Source organism: Toxotes jaculatrix, chromosome 17 (genome assembly GCF_017976425.1).
Source record: "Toxotes jaculatrix isolate fToxJac2 chromosome 17, fToxJac2.pri, whole genome shotgun sequence".
In the NCBI taxonomy this organism is placed as follows: domain Eukaryota; kingdom Metazoa; phylum Chordata; class Actinopteri; family Toxotidae; genus Toxotes; species Toxotes jaculatrix.
This window is the reverse complement of record NC_054410.1, coordinates 5,255,913-5,281,893: the sequence shown is the minus strand read 5'-3', so window position 1 is coordinate 5,281,893 and position 25,981 is coordinate 5,255,913. Positions and strand designations below refer to the sequence as shown.

General features: G+C 41.7%; 1 protein-coding gene across 6 annotated transcripts; it reads left to right on the top strand.

The window, feature by feature from the left end:
* Positions 1–769: 769 nt before the first annotated feature.
* On the top strand, positions 770–25,273 carry stxbp5b (syntaxin binding protein 5b (tomosyn)). Of its 6 annotated transcripts, XM_041060136.1 has the most exons (29): positions 770–1,269; positions 2,977–3,074; positions 6,876–6,957; positions 7,303–7,403; positions 8,519–8,653; positions 10,561–10,624; positions 11,391–11,474; positions 11,681–11,804; positions 12,046–12,124; positions 12,759–12,913; positions 13,028–13,100; positions 13,318–13,465; positions 13,771–13,838; positions 13,952–13,992; positions 14,310–14,530; positions 14,666–14,850; positions 15,232–15,357; positions 15,648–15,799; positions 17,116–17,178; positions 17,266–17,322; positions 17,419–17,466; positions 18,575–18,625; positions 18,853–18,981; positions 19,785–20,024; positions 20,306–20,663; positions 20,825–20,990; positions 21,223–21,334; positions 21,479–21,699; positions 21,786–25,273. In XM_041060136.1, exons 1-29 carry the CDS (start codon positions 1,126–1,128, stop codon positions 21,825–21,827), a joined length of 3,567 nt encoding a protein of 1,188 aa, XP_040916070.1. In that variant the 5' UTR covers positions 770–1,125; the 3' UTR covers positions 21,828–25,273. The 6 variants fall into 6 exon arrangements, with proteins under 6 accessions (XP_040916070.1, XP_040916072.1, XP_040916071.1 ...); XM_041060138.1 differs by lacking the exon at positions 18,853–18,981; XM_041060137.1 differs by lacking the exons at positions 17,266–17,322; positions 17,419–17,466.
* The last annotated feature ends 708 nt before the right edge of the window (positions 25,274–25,981 follow it).

Here is a 25,981-nt window from a genome sequence, read left to right as displayed (position 1 = left end):
AGATAACCTCGTTTTTCCTCCTTGGGGAACAAAAGGAAGGAGGAAATACGGTCTATTTTTCATGCACACACAAGAGATTGGATCCTGAACTGGGAACTTACCCTTTTACAAAAGGACTACCCTCCTATCAAATTTCTGTGGGAAAGATCTCTGGTGAAAAGCACAAGGCATGAGAAAATCGACTTCCATATTTTTTAAAGGATCCAAACAACAGCTATAGCATGTTTTTCTCACTGCTGTAGCATTATTATTTCACTGATTTTTAGGCTTTGATAGTTGTCTCAAGGGCAGCTTTTCTTTCTCTCCCCAAACTGAGGCACTGGCCTGTTCAGGACCCCCCCCTTCAGCCAGCAGGGGGCCCCCAAAGCAAACTGAAAATGTGTTGGTGCCACTGAGAAAGACTTTCGGCTGAGCGATGAAACTTCTTCCAGCCAGCAAATCCAGCTACCTTCATATTGCACTCAGAAATACCATGGCCTGGATGACTGAATCTTCATAGACATGTTACTCTGCTCCTTTCCTTTTTTTTTGTCAAATTCCATTACTTTGCAAATGATTATAAATGCTTATAATTTAAATATATGTTATTATTTGTGATTATTTTAAAATAGCCTTTTCTAAACTAGTCCTAGTTGAATAAAATCCCCCGTCGAGGTCACATAATTTTGACGGGTCACAAAATGTACTGTAACACCGGCCCCCTGCATCCGGGTGACCGCGCAGCGCAGACTCAATCCCCGCTGCAGTTCACTGCGTTTCCGTAGCCAGTTTGCTACCCGCTGAGCCCTGGCTGCTGGGGGGGGGAAACAGCTCACGGAAACGATTGATCCCGATCGAATAACGCTAGAGCTGGCCACACAAATGGCGGATTAACACGTATGTCGGAAAGGACTCGCTAAATCCATGTTCGTGACTCGGGTGCTTTTGGGGAGTGCGCTGGCAACACCCTCCGTAACATGTGAGATGTACACAGAAAGATATTAACTGTGCGTTATTTCGGCTAACTAGCTAGCAGCTGCCCCCCACTCAATCCAATTTGTGGTAGCTGGCTTGATCTGTTTTCTTTCTTTCTTTTCTTTTCTTTTTTTTTTTTTTCTCCAACCGTCGCGTCTGTACCGGAGGAAAATGAAGAAGTTTAACATTAGGAAGGTGCTGGACGGCTTGACAGCGGCGTCTTCTTCCTCCTCCGCCGCTGCCCAGCCGGGTACTCCCAGGGAAAACGATGCCGTTCAGGAGACTCTCCAGTCGGAGCATTTTCAGCTTTGCAAGGTGGGTTTTTTTTCCCCGTTAATAGCGGCTAACGTTATTACCGGACTGGTTTTTCGCACACTGACAGTCAGATGACAGCGGCGTGACCAAACACTGGCGTTGTTTTCTTATTTATTTTTTATTTTTTTCGTCTCTCTCAGAGCTGTTCATTGGGACGTTTAATGACTTGAGCCGCTAAAACACAGCAGAATTGGCGTCTGATTATTAAAGTACTTATTGCAGCCACAGTGACATTAACACGGAATAATAATTAACCATGGGCTGTCCCGCTCGGCTGTGTCCCATGGTCGTATCCGGGCTGTCATAGCTCCGTCCGTGGCTGTTTGCATTGCACTGAATCGTTGCCTCAAGTCACTGTTTTTTCCATCATGACTGGAACCTGATCAGCTTCCTGCAGTTTGTCAAAGAGGGGCTTTTGAGTTGAAGGATAGGTGGACATGTTTTATAGTCTACGTAAGTGCAACACTCACATGCAAAGATGTGCATTAGGACGGTTTTTTGGTTGCTGTATTAACTCATCTTGTCCATTGTGGCGGTCAAGAGCTCCAGTTCTAATGTGATTTTAAGGTAATTCACTGTTGTTCTGTGTAACAGTCAGTGGTGAAAAGTAACTAAGTACATGTACTTAAGTAAAATTATAAGGCCCTAATACTTTACTTGAGTATTTCCTTGTTATGCCACTTCTACCTCTCTACAGTTCAGAGGGAAATGCACTTTTGACTCCCCTACATTTATTTGACAGCTATAATTACTTGTAATTTTTTCACATTAGGTTTCTCCATAAACAAAAGTATAATAAGCTTATAAATTACAGTACAGCACATTGTTAAAGATTAAACCAGTGGTTTCTGACGTGTTTGGCTTGTGACCTCTTACAAAAAGGCAGCGTGGTTGCAGCACATGTGACATTTCAAATTACTTGCTAGCAGTTTCACCAAATAGGGATTTCCAAATTGGGCCCACTGCACTAAACTAGGTAACTGTGTTATAAAGGGGCTGAAACTAGCTCTGTCCGAACAAGCTCTAGCTCAATATTTAAATGCTGCTTACGCATTGAAGAAGGGATCTCTTCCTGCTGTCCTTGAACTCCCAGCTTTCCCCACACACATTTTTAGTCATGCATGGTTTAATAATGTAGGGCGTTAGGTCTGGCTGGAAAGGTTTCGCTTGTGTCTTGGAGAGCCAGGTCACCAGCTTCTGCTCCAGCTGGGAACAGAACAGATCAAGTCCCCCAGGTTACAGGGCCATGGCTTTACCTCTTACATAATCCTGCTGTAAGCAGTACAGAGTTCATGGATGGCTGGGCAAGGTTTCCAACCTGAAACCTGAAACAATTGAGTTATAGATGCCTGATGATGATAATATTTTGGCTGCTGTGGCACTGCAAGATCCTGGCAACAAAGTGCACTCCGGGGCTGCAAATGTAAGCTTTAGGATGGATAAAATTAATTTATTGCTGATGTTTTACAGGACTGAGCCTGCACACATGTCAGGCGGATATCAGGAAAAATATTCCAGTCCCCATTTGCACTAATGTTTATGCTTTATCTAATTTATTTTGATAATGAGACTAATTTTCCTCATTGATGGATTACATTTCTAGGAGATTATGGTAATGTTTTTTCTCCGCTAATGCCAGTTTGACTGTGCAGCAGATGATTGATTTGCTGACTGGAGCTCTAATATAAATTCTGCTCTTTCCTGCAGACTGTGCGTCATGGCTTTCCAAATCTACCATCCTCAATGGCTTTTGACCCTGTGCAGAAAATCTTGGCCGTGGGGACTCAGAGTGGAGCTTTGAGGCTGTATCCTTTGTTTTTTTTTCACTGGAAAATGAAAATGAGGGGAGCTACACAAGGAAAGTAAACCTTGCATGAATCCACACACACACACACACTAGACCCATGTTTAACTTCCTGATATCCCTTTCACACGTGTCATATGACCAAGCAGCACTTCAGCATTCCACAAAATCAGGGGAATTCACACAGTAAGTGACCTGTTTTTTGCCTCTCCTCATCAAGCACAGCCAAAAAAGAAAATCCATACCACGCAGAGGGAAGTGGAGGGCTCAGAGGTAGACACTAGCTAGGATGTGTTTCTGTGCAACCAGCAGCCACGTTCTCCTGGAGCACCCAGGCTCATTAGTGGTATCTCTGCAGTAGCATGAACAGCTCCTCTGCCATATGCCGAGGAGCCAACCTCATCAACTGTGCGGCCCAGTCTGTGCCAGGATGCCACTTCATATGTGCTGTAAACATCACTGGACTTGCACAACACACACACAATCAAGCTGCAGTGCTATGTGGCCCCTGGGGCAGTTGGGAGTCAGTTTTGTATTTGTTGTATTCAAGGAGAGAAATTTGTTTTTACAGCAAAACAAGCAGGTTCCATGAGTCACAGCTACAAAACTGCCCCTGGATTTTGGACTATTAAATGCTGCATGTGATAATCTGGTCATACCCAGGTTGTGATGTTTACAGCTTGTCTTCAGGCTTGTTTGTGTATAAGCACAGGGTTTCCCTTTGTGCTGATACCCTGCTTGGGAGGCCCATCTGCTTTATTTAGATTTTCATTAGAAGTGGCTCTATCCTTGTCTTTATCCAGCCTCCAGATTAAGAAAGTGTTGTGTTTACAGGGCAACTCCAAGAGAACACACACTGCTTCCATGTTGTCCTAATGTGCAAGGTGCAGCTGATGGGATTACTGTCATTCAGGCAATTGGTCCATTTATCAAAAGACAGGCTGTATCGATCCACCTCATTGCCCCTGGAGTTTGGAAACGCTGCCACAGCTCAGTAGACATAAGCTCAATGAGGTGTCTACAAGCAATAAATGTCTGCTTTTACAAGATCTGTCTCTACTACAGTGTTTTAATCAGTGTGTTACTGTAAACAGTTCCCTGCTCTTTCCAACGCACGTGCCCTTTAATTTCAGTCGTTACAAAGCAAACTTGCCCCAGGTATTAGCAATTGAAAATAACTAGGACGTGTGTGGTGACAGTAAAAGAATCTCATCATATTTCTTCCCTGCTTTTATTTGTAAATTAAATGATTTGTGTTCTGTGATCTGTGTGTTTTAAGGGAATGTCCAAGTTTGTGCAAAGGTGAAAATATTTCACAAGTTTGCGTTGTAGTTCAGCGTGCTTTTGCAGCTGACTGGTCATCCTGGTGGTCAGTGGTTTGTCCTGATCAACATCAAACGCAGAAGTACTTTCTCTTCCTCTTTCGGCTCCAACAGTTCTTAACCTAGACTTTTAGAAACGAAGCAGTGAACATTTTCTGTCTTTCATTTGTAAGCTAGCATGACAGGACGACTTCCTGCCCTGATGATTATCATTTGACTTCACAAGAACCCCCGCTGATGTTGACATTTTGCGGTAAACCATATTGGTTTGCAGAATAGGGAAGTGTTGGTGTTAGAGGTGTGTGAAATTCATGTGTGATGTCTTAAACTCTTAGGAACAAAGTGGAAATCCTTGTAAAGGTCGAGAGAGCACCATGTTCAATATTGGTTACTGATATAAATTCCACATATAGGGTTTGACTACAGTATTTGTAATAGATAATACATCTGACAGATGTAATGAAGGGCTGCAACATTGCTTGCTCTATAAAATATTAGAAAATGCAGGAGTGCAAGTTGTTTGCTTTGTCTAACAGACCAGAAAGTTATTCAGTTTACAGTTGTTGAAAACAAAAAAAGCAGCAAATCTCCACGTTTGAACATTTGGCATTTTTGCTTTGACTTTCAAAAGCGTTGCCAATTCATGTCCTGACGATTGACTGATTGATTAATTGACTAATAGTTTCAGCCTGTCATCTGTCATTTGAATTCAGTCATGATGACATGAGCAGTTTCGTTGAAGTTTTGTTTCTCTCACCACAAGATGTTTTGTTAGATGCAAAGTCACCGTTTTGGCGTGTGACTCAGTTTCCTGTGCTCACACTGTCCCAGGAGCGTTTTTTCGACTATTGTAATTGTATGAAGGGAAACACGTATTGTTGTATTGTTGTAAGGCATCTCAGCTGACAGACTATGCCGTTTGTACCTGAGGCTTACGTGATCATAGTTTTGATCATGAAGCGTGAAGAGTTATATGTGTGTTTGCTCACAGTTTAAGAATGCTGTTTTGAGGAAGTAATTTCCTGCTAGCCTAGAAAGTAGCTTGTCTCAGCAGCACATTAACCTACATTGCAACAGACTCCGCTCAGACTCCAGACACCTCTCTCACGTTTTTGTACACTAGTGAGTTAATGCTCACAGAAAAATAAACAGGCTGTAACAGAACCTTGTATCAACAGTAATAAGGCTGTTGACGTGATCCTACTTGATGTTAGCAATATGAATACACAACGTTCTTATATGTTAAAATTTTTGCTCTTTAGATGTCTGCTCTGTTCTTATTTATGCACAACCAGAGGCTATGGAACAGACTTAATGGCTTCCTCCTCCATTGTGGACCTGTGGAGAGACACGATATCTGCTAATAACTCTGACAAATGTTGTACAGAACTTCTGGGCCCAGGAGCTAAAACTGGACAGAAAGGTCAAGGGTGACTGCGAGTTCAGTTGGCAACAGCCTTCGACTGGCACCAGCTTAAAGTCTGAAAGCCTGTGTTTGCCTCTGTCCTTCTGCAGAAGTGATGTCCACCGTTGAGACTGTCCTGAAACTCCAACTCCAACTCCACCTTAGTTTGTTTAAGGCACTGAGGGATTGTTTGATCACTGCTTGGTTAATCCTGTTGAGACGTGCTGTGTCAGCTCAGAATGGACACAGATAGTGAACACACCTCTCTGTGTTTGGAGCTTTTCTTCCACATGATCACTTTAAGGGCATGAGAAGCAGCGCGTCTTTTTGTCTTTCTAGAGATTGCCTCTATGATTAGATCTTGTGCAGCTTCCTCCTCCTTCTGCGCTGGTGTGCATGGCTCCATGCACATACTCTCTGTGAAAGTGATTACAGGCTGGTTGAAGCAGGCAACCTTTTCCTCATTACGCCTCTGCTTTCTGTGCTGTTTGTGAAAGTATCTGGAGGTTTTTCTGGGATACGTTACAGTCCTGGTGCCTGCGTGGCGGTGCTCCACTATGGCCACAGTCTTCTATTTGACATTCAACCAATAATTTTGGTTTAAATTGGAGCCTGACATCTACTGGTGGCTGAGTGGGTGACCCAGCTGTTTTTGAATGGATGAGTTTAGCAGGCAGGGATCCTCTGACCTGAACTTAACAGACTAATAGGGGGAGGTTTGAGTTAAGTTAATCATGCTGCCGTCATATTGGCTGATGCATGTGAATAAATAAGGCAGACAGGGCCCACTGGTTTTATTTATAACTCACTAGTTAGATTTGTTTCACGTTCTTGCCAGGGCCTGTTTGGGAATGTAAACTGAAAATTCCAACTCACATTTAGTTGTAAAATGCAACTGAAAAGCTTGGGAACCTTTTTGAAAGTTTCTAATATGAAAACATCTACAGCAGAAAATAACATCAGTCAGTTATCAAGAAGCACATTGTTCAGCATGACCGAAAGGGTTTTCCCCCACATTTCTGCATAAACATTACCGCCAACTTTCCAGTTTTCTTTGACTGGGCCGCCTTCTCAGCTTTGGCCGTGCTGGTGTGGAGTGCTACTGTCAGCATGAGAGCGATGCTGCTGTCATCCAGCTCCAGTTCCTGATCAACGAGGTTTGTTGTCATTACCTGCCCCTTGTTTACTTGTTTGGTTTTCTCTCCTTCTCCTCCTTGCCCATTCACTCCCTGTCAGTCTCCAGCATTTGTCTTTCCATGTGCCTGCTAGCAAGTACCGCAGACACTGGTTCTTATTAAGCGTTTACAGGCCACACAAGTTGTGTGAACTGTGCTTTTATTGAACGCATTAATTAAACAGTAACGTTAGTTTTGTGACACATACGCCTCTGCAGTGCCCTCATAGTCATGTGCTTATTATACAACAATATAAAACAGCTCATACTAAGCCACAAAATGCTTTATGTTTGCTGATAACCAACCTGCTTCTGACCCTCCCCACAGGGGGCGCTGGTGAGTGCCTTAGCTGATGACAGCATCCACTTGTGGAACCTGAGGCAAAAAATCCCAGCTATCCTGCATTCACTCAAGTTCAACAGGGAGAGGTACAGAGACATGTTCTTCTTACTGCTTCTCTGTTTGCAGTGGCGGCGCTGCATCTGTCTTTCCCTGTGAAGTGTGAACACAGTTTGGAAACAGCCCTCACAGCTGGCCACATGCTTCGCACTGTATAATTAGCTGTTTTGCTGCCATCAGAACTTGAAAAATTATTCGTCAGTGTCCTCTTGTGGCTCCTCGACAACTAAGGTTTTCCTTTTTAACCAAACAAGAAATGTGAATTCAAGGAAAAATACTAGTGCCTTCTCGCAGAATATTTAAATTAAACACTATATTTATGGAAATTTTATCTACAGCTGTTGAGATTTAATTGTTTTTAACGGTGGATGAAATTTCTATGTGTAATGTGAAGGGGGTCCCGCACAGTGGTGAACCCACAAAGAAGTAGTACCCAACACTCTGCAGCTGCTTTCAGCTCTGCAGAGCTTTCAGTGTCTTTTAAAGACAATTTTAAGTCTAATAAGAAAACAGTGTGCAAAAACGTTAAATACAGTGCCAGTATATGGACAGATTAAATACCCCTATGAACCTACTGTATGCTACCTGTCCAGCACTAAATTGCCCACAAAGTAAGCAACTAGCTGCGCCTGATATCTTTTTTTCAGGGACCAAAACAGGACTCCAAATGAATGCTTATATGGTTCTGTGTCATACACCATAACTTTATAAAATTATAATGTGTTGGAGATGTTACATTTTAAGTTTGTTTCTTTTGCCTCATGTGGTCACCAAAGTCCATTAAGCTTTAGTAGGTGCAATCATTAATTCACTATTTTTATAATCTAGAGAAAAAAAGCCAAGAATAGTCAGAAGTCCATGTTAATGTTTCCCTCCTCGTGTCCATTTGATGCTATATGACTGAATGTTTCTACCTACCACTTGAGAAAAGACAGCAGTATTTAGCTATTCCTCCCCTCTGGTCTATATATAGTTTAGCTTCATTAGTGTGATACAGAGCAAGGCCTTTGTAATTAAATCTTAGTCACTCGCTACTCCTTCCAGTTGGACTGGCGTGATTAGGGACAAGGGTGACTCTTTGATGGGACTGAGTCATGAGATAATGAAAAGCCTGGTTGTGATGGACCCTGATCTCCTCTTGCAGAATCACATACTGCCACCTGCCCTTTCAGAGCAAATGGCTTTACATCGGCACAGAAAGAGGAAACATCCACATTGTCAACGTGGAGTCCTTCACTCTCTCAGGCTACGTCATCATGTGGAACAAAGCCATCGAACTGTGAGTCTGTATTTCACAACTCTCTTTTTTTTTTCCCCCCACTTTGCTCACTGGCCATTTGCATATCTTCTTTGTGCACTTGTGCTTCTGACACCCAACCAGGAAACTCTGAAATGCAAAGGAATGAGGATGCCTATGTTTGCAGATACAGTGTGTCCTGTAAGCTGTGAATACTGTAGCTCTGATCAGTGTGAGGGCGGTATGGAGGTGGTGATTGTGCCATGCCAGAACTTGCTGTTGAGACTTCTGGAGGTGTTTGCTGCCTGATTTAACAGAACATCTGTGATAGGAAGTTCCCACTTGATAACCCCAGTGACTTATCCTGTGTCACCCACTCCCCGCATGTAAACACCCACTGTAAGGATCACAAGGAATTTTACATCACGTCCTGTGCATCTGTAAATGTTGCACCACACTTCCTGCAGAGTTCAGATAAAACTTGGCAGGTGCCACATGCAGGTAAAATTAGAATTCAGTGGAGAAAGTCAGTGTCACCTAACACACTAAACAGAAACTTTTAAATGTCACGGTTATAAAAGCATTGCAGCACCAGATTCTGTGCATGTAACCGAACTGAAAATGGATTGTGTGGTATTTATTTTTAGGAAAAATAAAACTTTAGCCAGTAGAAGTTGTTCACTGTAAGTAATTTCTCTTGCGCACCCACCGGTGAACTATAAAAAATAATTTGAGACAGTGACTGGCAGCTAAAATTGGAAGTAGAATATAAAGCTGCGTGCGCGACGCTGCAGGTGAAGTCTGATAAATTGCTGTTTTAGACCTGGGAGCTGAAAGTGTCAGAACAGCAAAGTATGCCATCAGCTCCGATAAATGTCTCAGAAAAAGACAGTGGAGATGGGAAATGATTTTGGCTGTCTGACTGTGAAAATGATTAAAGAAAAGAACTCCTGGCTATAGTGTGAAATTTTAAACCTAATGTTCTGTCTTTTCTTAGTAGACGAGTTGTCCCATCTCTGATAGAAATGTCTTTTTAACACACTTTCTGCTTCATAGTTTGTTTTTTTCTGCAGACCTGTTAAGTTAAAAACATTTTTAAGACCAGAAAACATACTATAACAGGGCTTCACACTAACTTTGTACATTGGTTGCACAGGACATACTTTAGGTGCACCCAGTGATAGATTTTCAGCAGAGTAGGGGCGGGTCTTCGCAGAATATGGGTGGGAAAAAGAAATAACGCCACACGTGTACACACACATAGACAGACCTGCTAAATGTCAGGTGAGCCAATGAAAATATTTAGTCGCACTCAACAGATTTTTGGTCGTATGTATGTCCAAAATAATCGCACTGTTATGACTATTGTATATTAGTGTATCACATTGTGGTGATTATGGGCTGGAGTTCATGTTCCAGTCCATCCCTGCCTTTTATTCACTTCTACATCTCTGACTGTATTGACTCATCAGCAGCAATGAGATCATTAGCTACTGGAGCCAGACCACACTCAGAGGCAGCAACACTTTCTTTAGGCCAGACCTTCACTTCCTCCATGCCCCTTTGCTCTGTTGCCACGGTGATGCTGTCTCCACATACTATAATCTCTCATAGACCCTCATGTGACCCTGCTCTCCCTCTCTGTTTGTCTCTCTCGTATGTCACGTCTCTTTCTCTGGTGCACTGATGCACATTTTCGTCTTATAATCTTTTTCCTTTTCTTTGTGCACAGCCACAGATTCTGGCTTTTATTCTTTTTTGTTTCTTTTCGAATGTCTTCCCTAATTGCCTCCCTGTCTTTCTCTCCTAAAAGCAAGAAATGTGTTAGACAGCATGTAGCGGATACTTTTTACTCAGCAGGTATTCTTCATGTTCATCCACACAACCCAAATCTTCTCAAATTTACACACATTTTTTTCTTCTGTCTTTTCTCTTTAAAACTTACACAGATCCACCAAGACACACCCAGGGCCTGTCGTGCACATCAGTGATAACCCCATGGACGAGGGAAAGGTAAACTGGTAGTTAAGCACTGCATAGCCTGTACAAAACAAATACATTTCTACCCCAAAACATAAAACAGAGCATTATTAATATGGCATACCTTTCATTTTACTGTGGAAATCTGCTCCAGTGCAGACAACACAATGTCAATATGTCTTGTGCAGCTACACCGGAGAATGATGGCAGAACATTTTCAGCTAATTTAAATGTCAATAGTAAACGTCAGATTTTGGTGTCAAAATCAAAGGGAAGAAGAGGTGGAGATGCTGTTTTTCTTTTTTGTTTTGACATCAAGTATTCATTGCACCTGTTAAGTCCTCTAAGTGAGAGATGTTGCCATAGAACATGGAACAAAGTAGATTTCTGTGTGCTGTAAATTATAGGCAGGCTTACAATACAATACAATACAATACAATACAATACAATACAATACAATACATTTAGAAGATACTGATTCCAATTATTTATATATACTCGCTTGGATCAGTTGAACTGTAATTTTTCCAGTCACTAACATGAGACCTGCTCTTTAAAGGAAATTCCTCTGGAAATCAAATACTACATGTAAAATATACTCATCCCACAGAATTTTCAAAGAAATGTGCTAGGAAATGATAAAAAAAAACTACAGTACCTGTAAGGTAGAGCGTTACCATGTCTCAAACATCACGGACACTGCTGATACAGTCATGTTAACTCCATGCTCATGCATATGAACAGAATGTGGTTTCACAGCAGTCAGCTGAGCTGTGCTTTGCTTCTCTTGTTATTGCAGCTTCTGATTGGATTTGAGTGTGGGGTAGTGGTGTTGTGGGATCTGAAGTCCAAAAAAGCTGACTACCGTTATAATTATGATGAGGTAAGACAATATTTTCTTTCCACTCAGTTCTTGGTATTTTTGTTTTTCGTTTTTTTTTTTGACGACAAGAAAAATATAAAACCAGCCTTTAAATACGTTGCATGCAGAGCTGCTACAAATCTCCTTTGTTATCATTGCACAGCTGTAAAATTTGTATGTGCTTTATGTATCACACTCTAATGATGTGCTGCTGTGTGTCTTGTCAGGCGATCCACTCAGTCGCCTGGCACCATGAGGGTAAACAGTTTGTTTGCAGCCACTCAGATGGCACTCTGACCACATGGAATGTACGAGCTCCAGCCAAGCCTGCACAGATCATCACACCACATGGTCAGAACTGTTGTATACACACAGTTGTATTGTTCATACACACACAGGCGTACTGAATAGAGGCCACCTGTGTCTCATATTTCAGCTTGATGTCTCTTCTATCTACTCTTAGAGATGTAACTTCTAAACAAGAGAGAATGCATGGTGGCAGCATACGTGTGCCAGAGCATGTGTACAACAAATGTACTGTACTTCTACAGATTCAAAGTTGAGTGCATTTTTGCCATTTGACCCTCTCTAGGAAAGCAGCCCAAGGATGGAAAAAAGCCAGAACCATGCAAGCCTATCTTGAAGGTGGAATACAAAACAACGAGGGCTGGGTAAGTGATTTGGTAGCAAGTCCCCTCCCATCCTGTGTCTCTGGTTTGAATCCACATCCTGTACTGAAAGTGGCCTTTCCTGTTATTCTATCACAAAAGCATATACTGGATCTAACAGGCCCGTCCAGTTGACAGTGTCTTTTTGCTGGTGGAAATTGGGTGGAAAGCTGAATCTAATTATTTTTTATGTTCCTGCAAGCTTTGTTTTTTTTTTTTTGATCATTAAATAAATGATTTTCATGTCATGATCATAGCTAACACGGTTTATTATTGTCTGAAGAAAGCAAACTTGTTATGTCAAGGTCACAAAGTAAAAAGACAAAACTTTCCAATGAAAACATGTCATAAAAATTTTACACTTTCACTGAAACTGATCTAATTAGCCCTTACATTTTTTTTCCTCAGGTATTAGAGGACAGGGATTAATATAGTTGTCATTATAATTAAAAAGTAGGCTCCTCCCATCATAGATGCTTTTGAAATGGGGCCAAATCATTTCCAAAGAAAGCACAACTTTTGGTGTCCCTCTTCACCCATTTACCACCGATTAGACCTAGTAGCTTTTCACCTTTACAACATGCAGAATTTTACTGAATAAAGAATTAAAATGTTTTTGCGTGTTTCCTAAACTCAGGGACCCATTCATGGTCCTGTCTGGAGGTCTGTCTTACGATACAGTGGGGAGGAGGGCCTGTCTGACTGTGATGCATGGAAAGAGCACTGCCGTCCTCGAGATGGACTTCCCCATTGTAGATTTCCTAACGCTGTGTGAAACTCCATATCCAAATGGTGAGCTGCAATAGTCCACTTTGGACAGGTTTTGTTCCTTTGTCTCGGAATCTGTATTAGCTCACTGAAATTACGTCATTATCCCTGTTCATTTGGTGCCGTTTTGTTTGCCAGACTTTCAGGAGCCTTATGCTGTGGTGGTCCTGCTCGAGAAGGATTTAGTTGTAATAGACCTCGGACAGATTGGGTAATTATTTAGACTTTCTAAATATAGTTTAGTTTGAGTATTTTTGGTATCCATCAAGATCTCAAGGCCATTTTTTGGAACATTTAATGTAGTTAGTCAGAGGATTTATCAGCATCGATTGGCAGTAAAATCAATTTCCACTCAAGTTAACAGATGTTTGATTTATTATAAGGAAGTCTCACTTTCAAATCCAACCTATGGCATATTTTCCTTACAGGTACCCAATATTTGAGAATCCATATCCTCTGACTATTCATGAGTCGCCAGTGACCTGCTGTGAGTACTTTGCTGACTGCCCCGCTGAACTTATTCCTGCACTTTACTCTGTCGGCAGTCGGCAAAAGAGACAAGGTTACAGCAAGAAGGTAAATGACTTGTCCGTTTTGTCCCTTTAAAATTCATTGAAGATTTGAGTTGTGTGGTTACTCAATTTCGTTGCCTCTAGGACTCTAAGAGGAATCCTGGTTGTTCCCAACTTCTTCCATTTCACAATTATTGAGGCCACTGTGCTCCTGGGAACACTCACATGGTTTAATACTCTAGCCCTGATCAGTGCCTCACTGCAGGGAGAAGCATGCCATACTTTTTATTGGAAATAAATGAATGAAGGAAGATGCAAAATTATTACATTTGATAGTTTTTTTTTTTAATGTTGCTCTTGCTTTCACAGGAATGGCCCATTAGTGGCGGAAACTGGGGCCAAGGCACACAGAGTTACCCAGAGATCATAATCACAGGGTTAGTGATTAAAGAATGAATGAATTCGTTTTTGATACCTGCACAATTTTGAAACACGTCCATCTCATTATGTTCTTTTTCAATGTTTTCTCTGCTGTTTTCCCGTAAAACAGACATGCTGATGGCTCCATCAAATTTTGGGATGCTTCTGCATGTGAGTAGTTTTTTTTGTATATATTATTGTGTATAGTATGTAAGTGTATACTATTAACATTATAGAATAATTATTACTATTATTATTATTATCATTTATGCAATATTCTTGAGAGTATATCTCACAGTTTTTTGGGCTTACACAACACAATTGATCAATCTCTCCTACTTAGACAGATTCATACTGCTGATCTTGGTGGCTCTGCTGTTCACTTAATGCCCCCTGAAACCAATATTAACTTCATCACTTTAGTTGTTACCATGGGTACATTAAGTAAAGGATTATCATATCTATCTTTTTCTTCACTCTCCTCAAAGTAATGCTTCAAGTGCTGTACAAGCTGAAGACTGCCAAGGTGTTTGAGAGGGCTCGCGGTAAGGAGGAGAAGCCAAGTACAGACATTGTAGATGAGGACCCCTTTGCCATTCAGACCTTGTCCTGGTGCCCTGAGAGCAGGATGCTCTGTGTGGCCGGAGTGTCTGCCCATGTTATTGTCTATAGGTTCAGCAAGCAAGAAATCACCACTGAAGAGGTGCAGGTGGGTAAACATCATCGTCCATGGCAGTGTGTCATCAGAAACATGTCAGATTAAAGAAATCTTTGGGTTGAAACTTTTATCTGACTGCAGACAGACTAGCAAGTCTTTTTGTGACAAATCATCTGTTGTGTTAAGCTTCTGGAGGTTCGGATGCAGTGTGAGTTCAGCGACGTGGACTCTCCTGATCCAGGGGGGGATCAGACTCCAACCCTGCCAACCTCAGGAGCTTCCTCCAGCCCTCAGGAGACTGAACCACCCACTCAGCCCTCCACAAGCAGCAACACCTCTGACGGGCCCCGGGACAATATACCATGCCTGCAGTATGGACACCAACATTTTCTCTTTTTGCGTAAAAAGATTGAACTGGGTTGAGCTATTTATGTCACTGTGAAGCAGGCTGTCACTGAACAGACCGAAAACTGAAACAAAAAGGTTGTTTAAGTGATGTAGTCATCCATTCACTCCTTTCAGTCATCTGCTCAATCCTTCACAGAATTTCCACATCAGTACACCAGGGGAAAATATTCCTCTTTATAAAAATATAAAAAATGATGAAAGTGTTTTGACAGCACAGGGGTTCAGATGGGGAATAACAATAATAAAAAATGATGATATTGTCAGTGCAGCTTTCCCAAAGGGTGATAATTCATTCCACTGTAAATCGTTACCCGCTGTCTCATCCTGCTGTGTGTTTGATGCAGGGTGCGGAGCTCCCCGCTGAAGCAGTCTCCGGGCTACCAGGTGGAGCTGGTGATCCAGCTGGTGTGGGTGAGCGGGGAGCCACCTCAGCAGATCACCAGCCTGGCTATCAACTCCTCCTACGGCCTGTGAGTGTCTGTGACCAGAGCACTTGATATTTTGGAGAGAGAGATCGCATCATGTTGTGTCCACACTTGTCCTGACAGTGGTGGTTATGTCTGTCCAGTGGCCGTTTTTGTGCTAAATTTGTATGTATCGAGAAATTTTAATTGCATCCTGCCATGCAGAAGGCAGTAAGCAAGCATTTATATAGTGCAACTGCAAATAAAGCCTGTCTGTACCATAGTTTGGAGTAGGGAGCAAAAATAGCGTCTGAATCCTAATTCCACTGTGTCCCTCGTCCCCTCCTGTGTTTCAGTGTGGTGTTTGGAAACAGTAATGGTCTGGCTGTGGTGGACTACCTCCAGAAAACTGTGCTCCTCAACATGGGCACTTCAGAGCTGTACAGCCCATCTGACCCCTACCAGAGGCAGCCTCGCTCCCCACGCAAAGCACGACAGCCCTCTGGAGGTGAGCTGCACTCCAACAATTATACCCCTGTCTCGTTTTTCCTGGTGGTCGCTCTCTGAGCACTGCTCTGAAATAAATGCTTCATTCATTGACGTCTTACCTTAGTTACTCCATTGTATTGCTAAACACTGTCTGACTGTTAGAGGTGGGTCAGGGAGGCAGGGCTGACACTTGGCAGCCGCTGTTACTTCACGCTATGACCACCGCCCCCTGCAGTAGCTCCTCTCCCTCAATAGGGGGCATCACTGACAGATTCTCCATCTGTTCATTTGGACAGTGCAGAGACAGTGGAGCAAGCATGTTAGTGATCTGTGCAGGCAGAGTGGAGGCTGTATCATTGCCTCTCTGCTGTGATAAAATTGTCTTTTGATTTGTTGAATGATAAAACAGTCCATAAGCCTTGTTTGCTTGCCTGTACTAGCCTAGCTGTTTCCATCACGTCATTTATTGTTTTTTTTCTTTGTGCCTTATCATCCTGTCATTCACTATTTATTCATTCTTTTCGGTCTCAGTCGTCTGGTGCTAGATTCAAGACTCATGTATTTGTCATTTTTTGCCATGAAAAACTATTTTTAGTTTATGCAAACTGTAAGAATGCTATGTGAGAAATCTTTTTTTTTTTTTGTTTAATGTCAATTACAAATCCAGCAGCAGGCCTCTGAGACTGTCTTCTCTTTTGCACTTATGATTTCCGGTCATTTTTCTGTCTCACTGTTTTTACTGTTGGTCTCTTTCTGTGATTTGATAAAGACATTCCAAATGTGACGTCTTGCATGTCCAGACTTTCTAACTTTTATACTGAGTCTGTGAAAAAACTACGCTCACCTCACTTGAGTAAGTCATGTTGTGTCAGAATTTACACCCCCCCCCCCCCCCCCCCCCACCTCCAGTATCATTTTCCCCTCTGAAGCTTTTCCCTTTTCTCCTAAAGATATACTCCCTGATATACTCCCAACCCCAAATCCCCAAAGCTCACTATTGACTTTTTTTTTTTAAAGACACCAGCAGTGAGCTGGGAGGAAATTTTAAGACATGAGGTTTCTGTCACAAAATCAGGTCGTGTATCTTTCAACCCTGCCTCCTGTTTTACCAGACAATTAGTGACACCTTGAGTCAACAGATTTGTAGTAGATTTGTGAACTCAAGTGTGACTTCTTTACTGCACTGTATGGGTAGCTATCCCTGCCTTTGTTTAAATAGGTGACCCTTTATTGTTTTCACCGTATGTATTGCACTGTATGAATTGGCTTAGTAAGCTTTAGTAAGAGTTGCTAAGACCAGTCCATATTTAATGACAACCTTTGTGGCTCCCGCAGCACTTTGCGATTCCAACGATGGATCTAACACCTCAGAGGACCGCTGCAAATCACCCACTTCAGGTAAGCCTCAGTACTTCCTACAAAATAAACTAATCGTTTTGTTATTTTAGAATACATCATTCTCAACTGCCGCCATTTGTCATGTAGGATCTACCTCACCATGTAATTCAGATGATGAACGAAAACAGAGGTTCATAGAGAAGGGTACTGTATTTTTCAAAAGCTGCACATCCCCTTAAATTCTAGCATTTATAAAATGGCAGCAGTTATCTGATTTGTCTTTTTGAACCTTATTTCCAGTGAAGTTCAAAAGCAGACGCTTTTCCAAGACGGTTGCCAATGACTTTGGTACTGTATCATCCAGATGTATTTCTTCTGATTGCTCACTCTTTCTCTCTGAATGACGGCGTTCTAACCACACTGTGCCTTAATCCTACGACAGTCTGTGCTTCTTGTGCCAATGAAAGAACAAACTGCATTCGAGAAATGTATTTTTACTAATCACGTGGTTTCGGGGTTTTCATAGTTGATATATGAAATTAATCAGGATTCCTTATCAAATGCATGACAGGACATCTTTTAAATTCCAGGCGTCAGATTTTCTATGCAGAATCTTGTCACAGTACCATAGGTTACTGTTACACAACGGTAGATAGAAAATAATACGCCAGATTTGCAGATGTTTCTTGATAATTCTTATTTTTTCTGATGCAAAAGCATAGAAAATCTGCCTCATGCCAACATCTCTATCATACTAATGTCTAACCACATCACTTGTGTGCGTGTGTGTGTGTGTGTGTTACTGATTCCAGGGCTTCAGTTCAGTGTTAACTGTTTGGCTACCCACTGATTTTATTTCCCTCTTCCTCCCACTCTCTTTGCATAACTATGTTCACTGAATTATAATTACCTTATTTCTTGACTGCCTCTTGATTTGTTTGACATTACAGGCCCTTTGGTTGTCTGTGATGCTTCTCAGCTTCATTTGTATTCTCAGGGTTTCTCTCAGGGTGGTTATAGACTACAACAGGCAACTTTTGGGGTTTTGTACTGGAGATTGGCTCCTGGTAGCATGCAACAAAATTAGAAGCAACAATTTTCCAATCCAAAAACCCAAAAACAAAGCAATTCAGATGTTTTTTTTTTTAATCAGAATGTTCCTCTTAAAGCAATGCAGAGTCTTGTTGCACACAGTAAGAGTTGTCCTATGTACAGCATATATTCTGTGTATGTCCTCAGCAGTTGTCCTACAGTATTTATCACCACTCTTAAGTATGATTCAAAATCTTGACCGTTTTTGATTGATTGCCCACTGTAAAAATTATGTCACATTACTTGATGATTACATGATCACAGATTGTAATTCATTTCAGTAGCCATTGTTTTTCTTTTTAAAAAGTCAATTTTTAGCCATTTTTCTCTCCTCATAAAATCAGGGTATTTGTTTCTGTTGCAGCCAGGATGTCGCGGAAAATTAGCTCATCTAGTGAGCAAAAGCCAGACCAGGGTAAGCCAAAATTAATGACTTTTAGTTTCCAAGAACCTTTTTTAATTTTCTTACAGGTCATGATCTTGTCATTTCAGTCTCCTGCTTAGTATTAAGGTCACAGCTGTAAAATACGTCTGTGAGAATGCTGCTTATTCTCTAATGGCATGTTGGTGTGTATGTGAGACTCCTGTCATCTCGTATTGTTGGGTTGAGACAAACGCTGTCTCTTTGTGCATTGTGAGCAGAGGAGAGGGTCCAACGATGGCGCTTTTCCACGTGTAAGAAGACGTTTAATTGTATGAACAAAGCGAAGGCAGAAGCCAGGATGCCCCAGAAGTCGGTCATACATAGAACTAAGTCAGCCCCAGACTCCTGTGAGTGGATCAGCCATGGTCTGGCTTGAGCTGAAGTGGGTTAACTGGTACTAACCCCCATCACTGCTGGGGCTTAATTTTAATTTTAAAGTGGTTGACATGCGACACTAATCCTCTCACAAAGATTGTTTTCTTATTTTTGAGGAATTCCACTGACTTAACTGCTCTCAGTGTTGCACTCAATCTTGCTTTCCTTGTTTACAGTTTTTCCTTGTTGCGGGACACCCGTGATGGCCGGTGTGTTTAGCCTTCCCCTCTTTGTCACAGACCTTTTTGTGTTTCTGTTGGGATTCCTCATTAGCTTTTTAAAGTGGGTAACAGCTTGTGTTTCAGCTTCCGTCAGCACACTAAAGAGACATGAATAATTCTTGCTCCTTAAATAGCAGTTGTTCCTCGGGAGTCACTGTAGTACTACATGCATATCTTATGCATTTTTTCACATTGGGAATGTTGTTGTTATCAGATTTAATTGCAAAAAAAAAACCAAATTGGGAACCATTTAAAGAAAACTGCATCTCAGTGTCAAAAACCGTATGATAGGGTGTGTTGTTTTGTTTTTTTTCCTGCACTGGGTCATTTCCATGAAAGACACGAATGTGGTCGAAGGGTGTGCTAAGCAGTACACATGTTGCAGAACATTGCTCTAATCTGTTAACTGAGCTATGACTTGCTGGTTTCTTTGCCATTAACATCTCTAATTCTCCTGTTTGCACGGAGAAGTCCTCTACAAACTTCTTACCCTTTTCATTTCTCATGAATGATTTCCTTATTGTCTTGTTTTTGTGCTCACTCCTGCTGTCCAGATGCCAAGGATAACTCATTCACCCGCTCACGTAGTTCAAGTGTAACCAGCATAGAAAGAGAATCTCGAGAGGCCATCTCCTCTTTTCACTTCTGTGAGAGTTTTCCCAGGAAGACGGACAGCCTGGTCAGCCCCTGTCTGCTGGTGGGAACCACCCAGGGCTCTGTGATGATGGTGGCCCTCAGCCTGCCTCCTGGTGGGGACCAGAGGCTGCAGCAGCCAGTCGGCATCTCTTCCTGCGGTGAGAACCTGAACTGAGCTTGTTATCACTCACTGGGTGTGAATCTGCATGTGACGGGTGACACATTAATTCATTGGCCACATTAATGATTAATGTCATTGGCCACATGATTCAAGTGAAAATATCCAACCAACCACACTCTGTCTGCTGTCCTCTTAGCTGACCATGAGTTAAGGACTGTAGCAGTGGGAGAGAAGGATTTTACTTTACATTCTGTGGCAATTTGAAGGGAGTCTCTTATCCCCATTGAAACACTTCCTCTTTAAAACCCATTTTTCCAGGCACCCTAGTCAGACTTAAAGGAGGCATTTTGACGATGGCCCTTCTGGACTCTACTGGAACTCTGCTGCCTCCTTCCTACGAGCCATGGTATGACCCAAATGCTTCAGATGAGGAGAAGGAGAAGAGCCGGAGGCGCAGGCCAGCCTCCCCTCCCTCGTCGCAAGAGGGTCAAGACTCCCAGTTTGCTGTGCTGTGTTCGGAGAAACAGGCCAAGGTGGTGGCAATGCCCTCTCAAACCCGCATCTACAAACACAACATCACGGAGACCTCCTTCGTACTAAGGGCTGATGTTGTGCAGATGGCCGGAGCTAACTGTATCACCATTTTCTGTGCTAATGGACACATCATGACTCTGAGGTATTGTCTCTGTTAGTTTCTAATGGTATTGTTATCCACTATGAAATAACTATCTTTGTACATCTCATTTCATAACAACTCGGTCCGAAGGAAGACCAGTGCCATTCTAAACAATCAGCTGCCTGGTGGCTTTACACTGTCCAATCTTTGTGTCTTCACAGTTTGCCCAGTCTACGGCCTCTGCTGGATGTGAACTACCTGCCGCTGACAGACATGCGGATAGCCAGGACGTTCTGCTTCTCTAACCTAGGTCAAGCCCTGTACCTCACCTCTCCCACCGAGATCCAGAGGATCACCTACAGCCAGGAGACCTGTGACAACCTGCAGGTCGGATACTCTTAAAAACATGAATTCATGTGTTGTTATCAGATCTGGTAATGCTAAGTGGGCAGAAAAGACTTTCAGTGATGAAACAAATCAAAATAAAGCCTGTGAGAATTAAACTCTGGACTTCCCAGTGCAAACAAACAAAAAAACTGTAAGAAGCTTTGTAGGTCAGTGTATATGTCTATAGGGGATTTAGATTGAAATAGACAAGTGCTGATGTTTCTGTCTCCAGGAGATGCTCAGTGAGTTATTTACCCCTGTGGAGACACCGGAGGCTCCTAACAGAGGTTTCTTCAAAGGTCTTTTCGGTGGAGGAGCTCAGTCTCTGGACAGGGAGGACCTCTGTGAGTACAGAACGGCTTAGTATCACATCATGTTTCCCTCAAGGTCTTACATTTACATACATGCATGTTTGTACACGAAAGAAAGATTTGGCATCACGTCCCCTTTTTAAATTTTTTTCTTCTTTTTTATAAAATCTTTTATAGTCGGTGAAACGGCTGCTGGTAAGGCCTCCCGTAGCCTGGCCCAGCACATCCCTGGCCCAGGTAGCATGGAGGGCATGAAGGGCGCAGCGTCGGGGGTTGTGGGAGATCTGGCCCGTGCCCGGATAGCTCTGGACGAGAGAGGGCAGAAACTGGGCGAGCTGGAGGAGAGAACGGCAGCCATGATGGCCAGCGCAGAGTCCTTCTCCAAACATGCCCATGATGTATGCGCTTGACATTTCCTCAAGCACATAGACCATTGTTTACAGTTTAAAGTCATATTTCTAACTCTTCTTATTTTTGCCCTCAGATGATGCTGAAGTATAAAGATAAGAAGTGGTACCAGCTCTGATGGCAGCGTGTGGAGCATCGGACTCTGTAATCACGCACACAGTATCTCTGAGGAGCTGCGGGTCCCTCTTTTCTCTTCTCTGTTTCTCTACACGGGGGGTTCAGCTCAACAGACTCACGCTTTTATTCTCAGCACAATATCATACACTCTGCATTACCTCAGTCACCGGAGGACCACTGCGGAGTAGACCCTGGTCGACCCAACGTAATGAGAATGGAAAGAAATGGAAGAAGAGAAGCTCTTAGGAATCTCTCTTTCCATTTCACCAGAGAGCACTGATGTTCATATAACGTCAGTCTGCAGAACAGGAGAGAGAGGACCTTTCATATCCATCAGTCGTGCACTCATATATATCTCATATATATATATATATTTACACACCCTGCTGTTTTGTTCTGAAAGAGGAAAGACAATTCTGCAAAACATGTACTTGTGGTGGCCTGATTGCAGTTGTTCTTTTTTCCTTTCTCTGCCCTTTATGGTGTCTGCCAAACACAGTGGACTTAAATGAGGAGAAAAGTCTGATGACCCCTTGTCCTTCAAATCAAGTCAATGAAGATGTAAGTTTCTATAGGAGCGATTGAATCAGTGAAGGACTTGTGTCTGTTTGTTTTTCTGGTCTAAATTATTTTTAGGGTTTGACCTCTGTCCTTTTGTCAGTCTGTTTTTGTCATTTTTGTCCAGAAAGGGCCTTTCAAGCACTTAGAATCGTGAAAAAATGGACAGGGAGATGATGAATTTATTGCCTCTCACCGAATAAGGGCTGGTAGTACGCTAGTTCATCACCGACCACTCCTTTTAGCATTTTCCAACCAAGTTGTTTTAGGTGAGACAAATGGCGTGTTTTCTGAGAGTCACTTTGATTTTTATTTTAAATTTGATTATTTATTGGAACAGTATAATAGATAGGATTTAAAGGAGTTTGTATGCTGGGCATTAAATATTTTTTTTCTTTTTTCCTTTTTCGATTAAATGAGCAAAAAAAGTGCTGAAAATGTTTACCCCTGCTGAAGAGTTTACATTGATCAATCCGAAAAATGAAGAGTTGATACACTGGAAAATTCCTGGAGGTCTTTATATTCTAGCTTTCAAGGGTCTGTAGCTAAGTCACGTGTGACAAGGATGATGTGTTGAAGGGCAAGACAAAGATTGTCCTTAATATAATTAGCATAAATGTATATTTTGGTTACAATTTAAATTTTTTTGTGATAAAGATTATATCTATACATGATTACTCAGACTTCTTTTTTTTGCATTCAGTCATAGCTGAAGCTGATTTTTGTCACGTTTCTCAATGTGTAGGGAAAAAAAGCATGTGTCTCTTACAGCACAATGGAAATGGTAATGCTGTCTTTGTATTTGTAGCTGCCAGCAGAAATGACCAAGCACCACATTGTGTTCCACACAGTGCCATTGGTCATCTTTCTCTGAACCATTCACTTAAAAACTGTTTCTCTTCTGCCTTTGCCTCATGACGCATATATGCTAACCTCTACCTATGTGTATATCTGTGTGTTCGTGAACATACATATATTCAGGAATATGTGTATGGGCGCCAATATTTATAATACTACATAGATACAGTGTATTACAATAGGTCTTTTGAGGTTTTTGTTTTTGCTTGACAGTGTTTTTCAATGTGATTAACTAGAATTCTATTGTAATTAGATTTCTTTTTCATGAGGTGCAAGGATATGCTGCTATTTGTGTCAATGTAGGAGCATTATCTGTTGGTCTTTTATTTTGAAAAGAGAGACAAGACTTTTGTCAGTCCAGATTGCTGCCAAATGTTGTAAATAACGGGACAGCTGGACACAAATCTGACAGTGCAGGTTCAGGCAACGTGACATACTGTACGCTTACGGCCATGTTCTTTTCCGACACCAAAGAGTTGCTTAATTTCACAGAGTTGTCTTGATTTTCCCGAATGGTGAGAGTCAGCCTGGATACCTTGGACAGCACTATTAAGTCAACAGGTCTACTGTGCGTAGGGGTGAAAGTAGATGGGGCTTTAGCTTCTTATGGGTGAGACTTCCTCATTTATTGCCCCAACCTGCTGTAAATGTGTTCAGAAGACAGGTAAAGTAAATTTGAAGAGTTTCATTCCAAATTGAGATATCCACCAAGGAAAATCATGTAACACAGACTAATGGGGAATGCAGGCATGAAATTCAACTTACTAGATACTGTGAGAGGTTTTGAGACTTTTTCCTTAGATTTAGCGTATTAAATCAGATGTATATTTAGGAGAGGTTGAGTTATCAGTTACACCAAAAATGTTTTCTCCAAGATGGATATATAGCATACTGGAATAAAACCCTTCACTTTTAGCTGACTGACTTTAATCTACTCTACTGTATACTACTGAGATAACCCCATTTGAAAGAGCAGTTATGTGGGTTTTGCACTATTTTTTGTACTTAAAATAATTTTGTTAGTATGATTTTTAATGTGTTTATTCTTTCGTGTCCCATTTTCTTATTTTTGAAAGGACCAAAACATGACAGAACCTATGCTTATCTATGTCATTTGCCAATTATGCTGATTGCTTCACTCTCAGATTTGTTTTCAGTGTCAGGTTAATGATACTATGATATATTTATATATTTGAAAACAAATACATATATACTTTTAATTTCAAGAGATATTAAAAATGAATACCTTTAATGTAATTTTGGGATAGAATAACTCACATTAACGTCCAAACAAATGGTTGTGCATAATTATCCATCATCCAGACATGACAATAAACATTTCTGGTTATATATTGAACATGCTCATCTCAGATTCAAGCTTTGCTACTGCAGGAGGGTCATCTCCTCTCGGTGGGCCACCCAGTCTTTCTACAAAGTGTGGGCGCGGCTTTAAAGTGCTTCAGTTTGCAACATATATGTCCTAAATGGTCTCTTATTGCACATTGAAGGATGCATGATATTAAGTGTTTACAAACTTGAAACAACCATGTATTATCCCTCTTAGAGATTGTCTGTTCTGGCATTTGTATTTACCACCACGTTGAACAAAACCGAAGTTCTCATCACACATCAGAAGCGTGTCCCATTTTCGTCAGATCATGCAAAATTGTATAAGTGTGAGAGATTATATTTATTTTATTGGTACATCCGTTTATGTTACTGTTCTGCTTCATGAAAACTCTTGCTTTCCCTGCGCTGTAAAAATGCATTGAAATCGAAGCTAGGCTCACAGCACCGTGCAGGAGGGCTCAAGGGTTTCTCACTCGCCATACTTCCATCCATCTGTCTTCTGGGATGAATATCTGTGGAGTTGCAGTATTTTCTCATAGTAGGCAATTTTTGTACAGTTTTATTAAAATAAATTTCACATGGATGTCTGACTTAATCTGCTGCCACAAACAATTTAGACTGTAGATACAGTATATATAGATATTATTGTGCAATGGAAAATAAATGTAAAACCAATCATGACATGTTTTGTCTTGTGTGTTCTGTTTCATGTTTTCCTGTTTACTCACCGACTTCATTTAAAAATTGATGTTTCACTGATTCCAATAAGGAAATTATTTATATATAGAGCAAAATATAATATTAAAGAATCAGCTGGGTAGAAGAACTCTATATATATCTAATATCTTGGGTTTGAGAGGCAAAACAAAGGAGAGAATCAGGGTTAAAGACTTTTTTTTTTAAAGTTTAGTTTATTTTACTTTAGAGGCCTACATTTCCCAGAAGCCCCTGCAGGTGGCGCCGGTGTTCGCCGGACTCCCGTCATCCAGCGGGGCGAAGACTACAGCAATGACTGAAGACTGAGCCGCATCCTCACACACAGTGAACCGGCGGACGAAGAGGGGGGAACACAGCAAAGTTGCAAACGGCGAAAGCAAGGGACAAAGTAAGCCGCGGCAAGTGCGCTCTGAGCGGGTAGCGAACAGGGAAATTTCCCAAATGTTTTATGCTCTTCGAGCGTTTTTTGTGGTACTTAAACACACATATATATCGCTCTGGCTTTAGCGTCAACCTTATAATTGTTGCTCGGGATGAATTTTTGATGGACCGGAGCGTCTTGCTCTGTAACCGCTGCGATGAATGAAACAAAGAGGATGGATGCAGCCTAAGAAGACGCCAACTGCCAACGTTACGGTGTAGTTTTTTCTTCTTCTTTACCCCCTCCATCTT

What these genes read in the sequence shown, in the direction of transcription:
- stxbp5b (XM_041060136.1), top strand. Translation starts at nt 1,126, where the DNA reads ATGAAGAAGTTTAACATTAGGAAGGTGCTGGACGGCTTGACAGCGGCG. An exon ending in CTCAAGTTCAACAGGGAGAG is followed by an intron (nt 7,404 to 8,518) that starts GTACAGAGACAT and finishes CTCCTCTTGCAG; the next exon opens with AATCACATACTGCCACCTGC. An exon ending in TCTCCAAACATGCCCATGAT is followed by an intron (nt 21,700 to 21,785) that starts GTATGCGCTTGA and finishes TTTTGCCCTCAG; the next exon opens with ATGATGCTGAAGTATAAAGA.